This window comes from Cavia porcellus, unplaced genomic scaffold (genome assembly GCF_034190915.1).
Source record: "Cavia porcellus strain 051 isolate PalLab524CR breed Dunkin Hartley unplaced genomic scaffold, mCavPor4.1 scaffold_40, whole genome shotgun sequence".
NCBI classification, from domain to species: Eukaryota; Metazoa; Chordata; class Mammalia; order Rodentia; family Caviidae; genus Cavia; species Cavia porcellus.
This window is the reverse complement of record NW_026947523.1, coordinates 340,861-351,984: the sequence shown is the minus strand read 5'-3', so window position 1 is coordinate 351,984 and position 11,124 is coordinate 340,861. Positions and strand designations below refer to the sequence as shown.

General features: G+C 55.2%; 3 protein-coding genes across 6 annotated transcripts; all 3 read right to left on the bottom strand.

Annotated features, from left to right (window-relative positions):
* Window positions 1-5: 5 nt before the first annotated feature.
* LOC106024971 (protein SCO2 homolog, mitochondrial) lies at window positions 6-845 on the bottom strand. Its single transcript, XM_013153651.2, has one exon. The coding sequence runs from the start codon at window positions 843-845 to the stop codon at window positions 54-56; it is 792 nt and encodes a 263-aa protein (XP_013009105.1). The 3' UTR covers window positions 6-53.
* On the bottom strand, window positions 680-5,202 carry Tymp (thymidine phosphorylase). Its single transcript, XM_013153638.3, has 11 exons — window positions 5,037-5,202; window positions 4,691-4,911; window positions 4,296-4,498; window positions 3,752-3,850; window positions 3,274-3,403; window positions 2,844-2,962; window positions 2,353-2,515; window positions 2,039-2,269; window positions 1,816-1,956; window positions 1,553-1,732; window positions 680-858 (listed from the first exon to the last, which is right to left on the bottom strand). Exons 2-10 carry the CDS (start codon window positions 4,899-4,901, stop codon window positions 1,575-1,577), a joined length of 1,455 nt encoding a protein of 484 aa, XP_013009092.1. The 5' UTR covers window positions 4,902-4,911; window positions 5,037-5,202; the 3' UTR covers window positions 680-858; window positions 1,553-1,574.
* Cimap1b (ciliary microtubule associated protein 1B) lies at window positions 3,559-7,130 on the bottom strand. 4 transcript variants are annotated; one of them, XR_010045757.1, is made up of 6 exons: window positions 6,882-7,129; window positions 6,518-6,721; window positions 6,060-6,164; window positions 5,856-5,977; window positions 5,037-5,768; window positions 3,559-3,850 (listed from the first exon to the last, which is right to left on the bottom strand). XR_010045757.1 is itself a non-coding variant. In XM_063243793.1 (6 exons), the coding sequence occupies exons 1-6, from the start codon at window positions 6,988-6,990 to the stop codon at window positions 5,429-5,431; spliced, it is 786 nt and encodes a 261-aa protein (XP_063099863.1). In that variant the 5' UTR covers window positions 6,991-7,130; the 3' UTR covers window positions 5,385-5,428. The 4 variants fall into 4 exon arrangements, 3 of the variants coding, with proteins under 3 accessions (XP_063099863.1, XP_023421284.1, XP_063099862.1); XM_063243793.1 differs by lacking the exon at window positions 3,559-3,850 and having other exon boundaries at window positions 5,385-5,509; window positions 5,604-5,768; window positions 6,882-7,130; XM_023565516.2 differs by lacking the exon at window positions 3,559-3,850 and having other exon boundaries at window positions 5,385-5,509; window positions 5,628-5,768.
* Between the last annotated feature and the right edge of the window lie 3,994 nt (window positions 7,131-11,124).

Below are 11,124 nucleotides of genomic sequence, written 5' to 3'. Positions count from 1 at the left end.
ACAGATTCAGTACAAATGCTCCTTGTTTAATGACAGCGCAGGCTGCAGTGGTTTCAAGACAGGACACTCTGGAAGGCAGCCATGTGCTGCCGCACGCTGTCTGCAATCTGCTCTGCTGACCTTCCCCGACCATAGTAGTCAGTGAAGAGGCCATCAGGATTGAGCAAGTAGATGGCAATGGAGTGGTCCACAATGTAGTCCTGGTCCTCATCCTTGGGGCCAGCACTGTAGTACACACGGTAGCTACGGCTGGCCTGGGCCACCTGTTCAGCAGAACCCGTCAGGCCCAGCAGCCTCGGGTGGAAGTCCTGCACATATCGGGCCATGGCTGCAACGTTATCCCGTGCAGGATCCACAGTGACAAAGATGGGCTGCACAGGGTGCAAGCCAGGCTGAGCTTCTAAATGCTGTACCACCTGAACCAGCTTCTCCAGCTCATCAGGGCAGATATCAGGGCAGTGTGTGAAGCCAAAGTACATTAGCACCCACTGACCCCGGAAGTCAGCCTTGCAGCGGGTATGGCCATGGTGATCCAGCAAGCTAAAGTCACCCTGACCCACAGCGGCCTGTCGCAAAGCCTCTGTGCGACATTGCTGCCGTCGCTGCTCCTTCTCAGCCCTGACGACCAGCCAGGCCCCACCCAGCCCTGCCCCAAACAGAGCAGTGATCAGGAGCCTGGTTCGTAGTTTAGGGCCCTGAGGCAGGCCAGTCTCTTCAGAGCCCTGTCCTGACGAATGCTGTGCCCTCTTACTCAGGGTTTTACTTCCCAGAGTCCTAGGGAAGATCGGGGTCTTGAGCAGAGAGAGCCTGAGCCAAGCCTTGGACCCTTGAGCCAACAGCAACATGGACCTGATGCTCCTGGAAGAGAACAAACGTATTAAGAGCCAGGAGGAAAGACAAGAATACCTTTCATCCCCCTAACCTGGAGAGACCTCCTGCTCCACATCAGGCCCCCAGCTGTCTGCCAGCTCCCCTAAGCCAGAGCTGTACCTCTGAGGCTGTAAGCGCAAGCTTAGGTGGCACCAAATGTTTGCACATCCAGTGCTACACTTGTCACTCCTGTCCTTTTAACATGGGATCCCTAGGCTGTCTCACTTCACCCTGTCCTTTGTGTGCGTAGTACTGCGAGACGTTTATCTCAATGGAAAGCAGTAGATAGCTTGCCAGAATTCTGAACACAAGTATATATTTACGATAAACTTATTTTCTGAAGCGGGTGTGGATGGCTGGTTTGCAGCCACCAGAGTAATACTCTCTCCAACGTTTTCCGGTCCTCCCTTCCCCCTTGGCGCTTCCTTTTTAGAAGCACGGGGCGCTAAGTCCGGGCCAATGCCCAGTGTTCCCAAGCGGGGCCCCAGCTGGAACGAGGGCCTGGAAGCCGCGCTACAAATCTAGCCTGAGGCCAGAATCCCTCCCTGCCCTTCCACCGGGCTCCAGCCCCGGTCCAGACGCCGTCCTCCGGATTTTACCACCACAGCGCATGCACCGACGGCGCTGCGCTTGCGCAACGGCCGCCGCGGAAATTACGTGCTCAGCCCGTTTTCAAACGCACCGGACTACCGGGCTGCTCCGCTTTAGGGCTGAGTGAAGGACCGCGGCAGGACCAGCTCAGTGAAGGGCGAGGGGGCTGCGAAGGGCGCGCGGTCAGACAGCAGGAGGGCCCCCTGCAGGGCGCTGCGCTGCTGGGTGCTGAGCGGTAGGCCGTCCAGGTGTACGCGGAGCCAGGGCGTTCCTGCGGGGACGTCAGGACGCGCGGTCACGGCGCCGCGCCCGGCGGGGGCGTCGGAACGGCGCGAGGTCCCAGGCAAGGCTTACCGCGGCGCAGCTTCTGGCCCACGTCGACCAGCAGCTCGGCGCCTACCCCCGGCCGGATCGTCTGCCCCGAGCGGCTGCGTCCAGCCCCAAGCTCGTGCAGCACTAGAGCGAGCGGCAGCGCCTGGATGCGCTCCACGGTGCCTGCGGGGACCCACAGGAAGTGAGGCGGGCCCTGAAAAGGCGCGCCGGCCGGGGAGGGGCGGGGCTGCGGAGCTGAGCTCACCGTCCGCCGGCGCGCGCAGCTCCTCCTGTTCAGGTGCGCGGGGCAGCAGCTGACGACGCTGCGTCGGCGTCCCGGAGCACAGCGCTCGAGCCAGCCCCGGCTCCACGCCCTGCCCCTGGAGCATTCGCTCGAAGCGGCCCCTTGCCGAGCCGTTGTTCAGTGCCGCGGCCACTCGCTCAGCGCCCTGCGCCTGCGCCTCCGCCTGTCCGCTGAGCCAGAGCAGGGCGCCACCTACCGGCGGGCGCCGCGGATTTAGCTACGGTATGCGGCGAGCCGCCCAGTAGCCAGGGCCCCTCCCTCTCCGCCCGCCTCACCGAGCCGAATGACCAGGTCCTGCAGGTCCCGCGGCCCCGCGCCATCCAGGCAGAGCAGCGCTTCCTCCACCTCCAGGGCGTGGCCCACGCTGCGGCCCAGGGGATTGTCCATGCTAGTCAGTGCAGCTGCCACCCTCATCCCCAGGCCCGCCCCCACGCCTACCTGTGGAGGGTGGCCCGTGTGGACGTCTCGTGGGTCTCCTGTAGCCCACTATCACCTTACTCCCGTCCTGTCGCACCCCGGGTGCCAACCCTCCCTTAATGAGGTCAGGGAAGGCTTGGCTGGGGACCAGAGCACAGCATTGTGCCAGGTGGGACGGGGACGGGGACGATCAGGAGGACCTTTTCCCTGGCTTGGGGCCGTGGATAGCCCTTGGAGAGTTTCTCAAGGCACAAGCCAGGAAGCCTTGACTAGGAAAGAGTGCTGGGCAGTGAGCTGTGGAGGGACTGCTCAGTGGGCGGTCACGTTCAGCAAGGAGGGACAGGCTCACCAGTGTCCTTGCCAGCTCCCGGGCATGCTCCTGGTCAGGGAACACTGCGGCCCCTCCATATTTAACGTCCACCACCAGAGCAGAAAGTCCCTCTACGGCTTTCTTACTGAGGATAGAGGCTGCAGGGGAGGCAGAGAGGTCAGAAGGGGCTGGCCTCCTCGATGGGGGTGGCTGTGCCTTATGGGTTGTGTGCTGGGCAAGCCATTTCCAGGAGTTGGGGGCTGGCCTCCTCGATGGGGGTGGCTGTGTCTTATGGGTTGTGTGCTGGGAAAGCCATTTCCAGAAGTTGGTGGTCAGGCATCTTGTGATAAGGAGACCTATGATGGGGGAGTGTCCCACAGTCTAGTCACCCATAATAGGCGGGCCTTGGCAATGAGGTTGGAGGTCAGGAGTCTAATACGCAGAAGTCCTGAGAGTCTGGTCAGGTCACCTGTGATGAGTGGCAGGCTGTCCACGGTGGCGGTCACATCTCGTGCTGCATACAGGAGTCCATCTGCAGGAACCAGCTCCTCACTCTGACCCACAATACAGCAGCCCACTTCCTCCAGCAGCCTTTGCATCTGGTCAGAACCCACCCGCAGATGAGCGCTGAGGAAGGGTCCCATCACTGATCCTCATCAGTGACTCAGAAAAGGCCCAGAACTCTGACCAATGACTGTCACTGACCTAAGGTGATTTGTTAAGTTCTCAGCAATGACTGACTTTTGGCTTGGCATTAAAGATCAGTGGCTGTTTAATGATTAGCAACCCAAGTCCCCAGGAATGATCTTGGTCAAAGTTCTGCTGATGACTCTGACTCAAGTTCAGTGACTATCACCCTTTCAGTTCTTGTAAACTGTTTATCAGTTATAATGGCCCATGTCTCCTGGCAGCCCACATCAAGGACCAGTCCATGCCCCTACCCATACCTGTTCAGGGCTCTGGATGACATTGAATCCAGGAATGGACTCTAGCTTATCCAGGGTGCCACCTGTGTGCCCCAGACCTCTTCCACTGATCATTGGCACCTGGTAGGAAGGAATACCAAGTGGGTTTCCAGCTAGTGAAGAGAGAATGGGCAATAAATTGTCTTGGCTCTGTGTGTGTGTATGTGTATAAGAGCTGGACTTGGGCTGGGGATTTAGCTCAATAGCTTAAGCGCCTTCCTGGCAAGCGTGAGGTCATGAGTTCAATCCTTAGTCCAAAAAAACAAAAACAAAAATACCTGGACTCATTCCTGGGGGCAGACACCTGAGGGACACAGGAATATCCAACTTTTCCTCTGCTGGGTACAGAGGGAGAGTGAAGGAATTTGTACCTTGGTCTTAGTTTTGTTTTGGGGTTGGGTGGAACAAGAGGGATTCTTTATTTGGGGGCTCTGTCTGAGTCAGACTTGAGGTTGGGAGCTGCCTGTGGCTGGCCCGGTTGCTTGCTTTTGGGGTCAGAGGTTCTGGAAAAGAACTAGTCTCTAACCTTGCAGCCACATGCAGCCAGGGCAGGTGCCAGGACCAGGCTGACCTTGTCACCCACGCCCCCTGTGGAATGTTTGTCCACCAGCTGCTGGTGCCAGCCTTCTGGCCACTCCAGCTGCTGCCCAGAGTTGGCCAGGGCCTGAGTCAATGTAGCAGTCTCTTCCAGATCCATGCCCCGCAGCCGGATGGCCATCAGCATAGCCCCTAGACACGGACACGGTGTGGGGGGAGAGGCGTTCCCATAGTAAGAATATCCTGGAGGGGGGCGGAGGGGGGCGGGGCGGGGCGGGGCGGCGGGTGGGCACAGTGGCGTCCCAGGCTGGGGCTAGGCATTCTGTGCGGCAGTGGGCAAGGGGGTCCAGGTCAGGTTCAGGGTGCCCAGCCCTCCCCACACACCGATCTGCGTGTCTTGTGCACTGCCGTCCACCACCGCACGCACGAAGGCCCTGATATCCTCCTCACTCAGGCGCTCTCCGTCTCGCTTCTTGCGAATCAGCTCAGGGAGCTGCTTGGGCCGAGCAGCGCCGTCGGGAGGTCCCCGTCCCCCTTCCCCTGAAAAGCCACCTGGTACATGGGAAGGTGGGACCCGGGTTCCCGGGGCTGCCATTGCTCCGGGCCTGCGGTGAAGGAGACACCTTGGAACCTTATCCCGTGTCTCTGCGGTTACACACACTTGTCCCGACCCTGCTCTGCTGTATGACGTCCACCCTTAGGTCCCGTGTCTGCTCGATTCCGCCCGTACCTATTTATTATGGCAGCCCTCGCCCGTATGGCTCCGATTCCTTTACAGTTCGCCGCGCGTCGCCAGCCACCAGGTGCCGAGACGCTGAGGCTGCGCACACCCGGTCACTGGCCCCCGGGCGCGAGATCTGAAATAGTGGCGGCTGGGGGCGGGGCTTCCCGGGCTGCTGCCAATCTCGAGCTACCCGGCGAGCGCAGGACTTCCGGTCTGTGGCGCAGGGCTTGCGGCTCTCCACCGTCCGCGCGCTCGGCGTCCGTTCCCCACCCAGCGGCGCGCGTCCTCGTCCCCCCTCCACCACTTCTACAAGGCCTGCCCTTGCGTACGGCGCAGAGAGAGAGGCAGAGTCGCTGCTGGCTCAGAAACTTTAAGCAAAGGGCTGCCCGCCTGCCGAGTCACTTGTCTGCGTCGGTCACCATCCGGGCTACGTAGTCCGAGTGGCGGATTCCGAAGCTCCAGCCGCTGGGCTTCCGGTGCTGCGGACCCAGGAGACTCCGCTGACCTCCCGGGGCCCGCGGTTCCCGAGGCCCCGATCCTCGCGGGCCCTAGGTCTCGCACCCCGCCCAGGACCCTCGTCCTTGAGCTCCAGACCACCTGGTTCACGTTGTAATCCGCAGGCCCTGGCTTGAGCGTGTTGTCCCGCGGGGGCGAAGTCCGCGCCAGCATCGTGTACTGGGGTGCGCGAGTCTTGTAGATCCCGGGGTTTACCACGTGGTAGGCGCAGGGTCCCGGGCTCTGCGGGAGGGCAGAAGTCGTGGCTTCTACTGCGTCTCCCGGGCCTGGCCCTGGCCCCAGGCCCATCCCGTGCGCGCTGCCCCGAACCTTGCTGAGGTCCTCGAAGCAGCTGCCCACCGCGCTGCGGCCGTAGATGGAGTAGGTGGGCGCCGAGACCTTGCTGACGACACGCGGGCCCAGGAGGGAGGGCACCGTGTAGGTCGCTGGGCCTGGGAGGAGTGTGAGGGTCTGCTCGGTCTGCCCAGGGGTGGCTGGGAGTCGAGATGCAGAAATGGGGCTTTCCATTCTCACCTGGGGTCTGCTGCCAGGCTTGAACACCCCAGTTGCGGGGGGCGATGGTGTAGCGAGGTGCGCTGGGGTACGTGGCGTTCCCCGCGCATTCTGTGAAGTACCTGCCTGCGGGACACATGGGTGTGGATCGGGCGCGGATTTGGGGACTGGGACGGGGGTCTGGCCAATCCTGGCAAACCCTGTGGGGCCTGGGGGATTCTTTTTTTTTAAACTTTTTTCTTTTTTTGGCGGTACTGGGGATTGAACTCACGACCTCGCGCTTGCCAGGCAGGCACTTATGCCCCTGAGCTAAATCCCCAGCTTTTAAACTTCTTTTTTTTTTTTTTTTTTTTGCCATGAGCTGGGGAATTCTTGGACTGAGGTGTGGATGTGGGGTGCTTGGATGCCAAGGGGCCCTGGGATCCAGGGGGGTCTTCAGGTGCCCTCCCTGAGGAGGCCAAGGCCCCAGGGGTCCTGACCCGGTCCGGGAGTGCGGAAGGGTGTCGAGTGTCGCAGGCGGCCCTGGATGGAGTAAGCTGGGCCGCCGCCAGCGCCGCGCGCGGTCATTCGAGGCGGCACCAGGTGGCCCGGCCCCGGGCCGCACGTCGTCTGCTGCGCCGGGAGGCGCAGACCAAAAGTGAAGGCGGGAGCGCGCGGCCGCGAAGGGTCGTGCAGAAGGTAGCCTGCGGGGTGGGGGCAGCGTGAGCGGGCTCTGCCGCCCCACTCCGGGCGCTCCCGCCCACCGCTGTCCCCACCCTTGCGGTCTCCCGGGCCGAGCTCCCGCCTAACCCTGCCCGCCCACCTCCTGCTCCCCGGCCGCCCCCACGTCCCCGCCGCCCCTACCGGTGTTGGGCGGCAGCTTGTACTTGGGCCCGGGACCGCGGTACAGCGCGGCGATGGGGCCGCGGGGTCGGTGAGGCCGCCACGGCCCGACCCAGACGTCGGAGCCCATAGTGTGGTGGCTGCACCTGTGGGCGGGAGGCAGCGGCTCCGGAGGCCCCGGCTCTGGCTCCGCTCGCCGGTGGAGGGCGCGTAGCCTGGGCACTCAGGAAACAAACCGGGGACAAAAGGGCTCCTGGCGCAGCAGGACGGGGCCAGGAGCCGAGCTCCGCAGCCCTCCCATCTCTGCCCCAAATGGCACCGTGTGTAGACCCAGACGTGGGAAGGGAATTCTGCGGATTCAGGGTGCGGGCAGGAGGTTTGGGGGCCCTGGGGAAGGATATGGGGCATGGCCTAATGAGGCAGCCGGGGAACACTGACCTGCTGGCTTGAAGGACAAAGCAGGGTAGCTGGACACCTCACCCTACCCCGGCCCAACTCCCAAGCCCCATTGTGTCCCCAGCTGCTTCCAGGCAACCGGACTGTCACACACAGCGTTCACCCCGCCTCTGCTGGGTCTGGCTGCTGGGGAGGGGCCCAGGCTCCACCACAAACCAGAAGGGGCTGTACCCTTCCACCTGTTTAGTGCACCCATTCCAGAGTTAGGCGGTCTGCAGACGAAGAAAGCATAAAGAAATGATTCACACAGCAAGCTCAGTTTATATGTGGAGATAACTTTATATATTTAAGCTCGGGGAATATTTGTAAAAAGAAATCAGACCAAGAAATAATCATGCAAATTGAATAAAGGGATTTGGTAGGACACAGGACTTAATCATACTACAATACAATTGTAACCGAGCTATAAAATAGAAAAGGATGAAAAATTGTCTTTTTAAAAACTTCTGGATGAAAAAGAACTCAAGATGGGCATTACAAGTGATACACACCTGTAATTATAAATTCAATTGATTATTTCAAATATATGAAATTTGAATTAATACTTCATTTTTATTTTATTTTATGTTTTGCTACCAGGGATTGAACTCATGACCTCACACTTGCCAGGCAAGTGCCTATGCTGCTGAGCTAAGTCTCTGGCTCCAATACTTCATTTTTAAATTTAAATTTTTTGTTTTGGAAACACGGTGTCACTATGTACTGTAGTTCAGATTGGGCTTCAATTTATGGTGATCTTCCTGCCTCGGTCTCCTGCTGGGGTTACCAGCATGTGCCAGCAAGCCCAGCTACATTGATGACTTACTAACCAGGATTTTCAAAGTAAGAGCCCCAAACAGTTGTGCCAGCAAACTTATATCCAGGCTGCTGACAGTACTAATTCAGATGAGCAGATGGAAAATCTCTCATAAGGCAGATCTCTCTAAATGTACTCACTGTTGTGCTGATTGCTGATTTTTGGTTTTAATTTATGCCCTATTGTTTAAAAAGTAAAAGAAAACAACATGCCTCAAATGTGACTTCATACCATCATGGTGTCCAAGACTGATGACATCTTTTTGGAATATTTAAATTTTAAAATATTTACATAAGGGTTCACTATTGTAATTTACTGCAGTCGTACACACTGCCATTCTCTCATGCCTTCTACTCTAGAATAAGTAACACTTTAAATTTTATTTGCATTTATTGTCATTGTTTAACAACACAATGTCCAAGATTGCAAACAGTCCGCTCAGTCAAAATCTGACGATACAAATGTTTTTGCTAGCTCATAAAATTCTCTCTAAAATTTTCATCCATCATTACATAAAATCTAAATTTCTGTCTTCTTAAAAACTGGAAGGAACTGAGGAACTGGCAATATGTGGTAAAACGTCGTCAGCAGCCAGATGGCAGCCACATTTATTTCCAGCCCAATGCAATCCCTACAGGTGTGGTCAATGCCCCATGCCCAAAGGGCCAGCCAGCAGCACAGTTGGGCTAGAGATATGGCCTTTTTAGGCCCTCCAACCTGGCACCTGTGCTTGGTCCTGTGTCTCAGAGACCGCAGTCATGCACAGAAGGAACCTTGCTGGCTACTTCTGTTTTCCTGTTGCATGTAGGTGTATTTAACCCAACAATCTCCCAGTATTCAGCTGCAAGGGAATCTGCAAAATGTGTTGCTTTTGAGTTCTAAAATACAGGAAAATAAGTAGAATGGAAGCTGAATGCTACTGACCACATCTGGGACAGGTGGAATATCAAGACTTATAAGCTACGTATTTTAGGAAATGTCTGTGTCCCAGGAGGAGTGGAGAGGTCTAGATTGGAGATACAAGCAGGAGACATCAGTAAGTCACGGGTGGCTGGGGTTGCTGTATCCAACCCCTACTCTTACAGGAACTGTTTCATTGGGACACAGCCACATGCATCTGTTGACTGTTTTCTGTTGCTTTGATGCTGTAATGCAGAATTGAGTGAGCGACCTACACAGGCAAAATAATCATAGCCTGCCACTTTGCTGAAACATTTTGCTACCTCCAATTTAGAAATCAAGTGTGGATTTCAAAACAGGTAAGAGCACAGAGGCCCAGCGCTAATGGCAGCCTTAGGCCAGTGGTTTGGCAGAAATGATCACTGTGATACTGAAATCCATTAGCAGGCTGGTAGCCGCCATGCTGGGCACCTGGGCTGTATTCTCAGCACCTTCCCTAGGCCAGCAGGTTCTGGGACATATGGTGAGCAGTTTCTCAGGCTCTTACAACCTCATAGGTGCATCCATGGTATATTTTAACATCCTACTGGGTTGCAAGAAGACTCCATCTTCTGAGCTGTGAAACTCAGAATATAATGCCATTTGTAAGAAACTCATTTAGGTCTATATCCAAATTCCTGTTGCAGTTTCTTTATTTGTATGTTGTAGCATGATGGGATACACCTGTAACGTAGGACTCTGGGAGGCTGAGGGGGGGATCAAAAGTTCAAGGCTAGTCTGGGCAGTTTAATGACTTAGTGAGACCTTGTCTCAAAATCAAAAATGGAAGAAACTGGGCTGATGATGTAGTAATGCAGTACAAAGGCCTTAGGCTCAATCTCCAGTATTGGGAGGAGTGAGAAAACAAAGAGAAGGCAAGAAAGCCTTGAAAGAGCCCTCCTCTAATACGGGGACAGAGGGAAAATCACTATAAAACTAAACAGTGAATTTTAAGGAATAAAAATAAATTCTTCCAATAAATGTAATAAATAGGCCACAGGCGCTGATGGGACAATAGGGGTGGGGAGCAAGACGCAGCCTGTAAAGATGGAAAGCAGGAAGACTGTTCTCAAGTCACAGGAATGGATGCACGTGTATGATGATCCTGGGTGGAGGGCTAGCTCCTTACATGTGCAGGGCCGCAGGCTGTTTGCTGCCCTGGGTGTGTGTGAGGGCACCCAGATGAATGAGTGAATACTTGAAAGGAAAACATATTTGTGTCCCTGAGTGTCATGCTCTTCAGCTGATATGCACAAAGGGTCACATATTAATCATACAAACTCTGAAAAGGGGTGATTGCCTTAATTTCTCATATTTAGTTACCTGTGGGCTTATTTGTTTCTGTTTTTTTTTTTTTGTACCAGAGATTGAATTCATGACCTTGCACTTGCCAGGCAGGTGCTTATGACACTGAGCTAAATCCCTGGACCTACCTGTAGTTTTTGAAATACAAAATCATTTGTTCTTTGTTTTCTGTTTATTTTCTGCTTTTAAACACTTTTTTTTGGCTAACTAAAAACTATTTGGAGTATATCAGGCCCTCTGAAGTCCATATAGATCCTTCCAGCTGGATTCCCCGACTTGTCAGCTTCCTGTGATGACTGCTCTGCCTGGATCCTCACCTCCCTGCAGCACAGAAGTGCTGGAAATAGGTTCCATCGGGAGAGCTTGTGATCAGATGGATTTTCCTGTCTTACTTCTCTGTATTGACAGATGAGTTCATTTGGCCTCTTGGAGATCAAGTCCACAGAAAAAGCCATGTGACAAGATCTGTATCCTGGGACCTGTCCTCTTCTCTGAGTCCTTAATTATCAAAACTATGGAAATTTTCCTCTAAATTTGATTTTAGTTGTATCTGGTCATTTTGATACTTAGCATTCTTATTTTCATTCATTGGTAAATGGTTTAGCTATTAAAAATCAGAGGCTATGTACATAATTATGGCCAGGTTTTATTTATTTATTTATTTAGAGATGGAGTCTCACTATATCCTTTAGGCCGTCTACTTACTGTCTAACCCAGGCTGTCCTGGAATTCACAGTGATCCTCCTGCCTCATTCTCATAGTTATAAG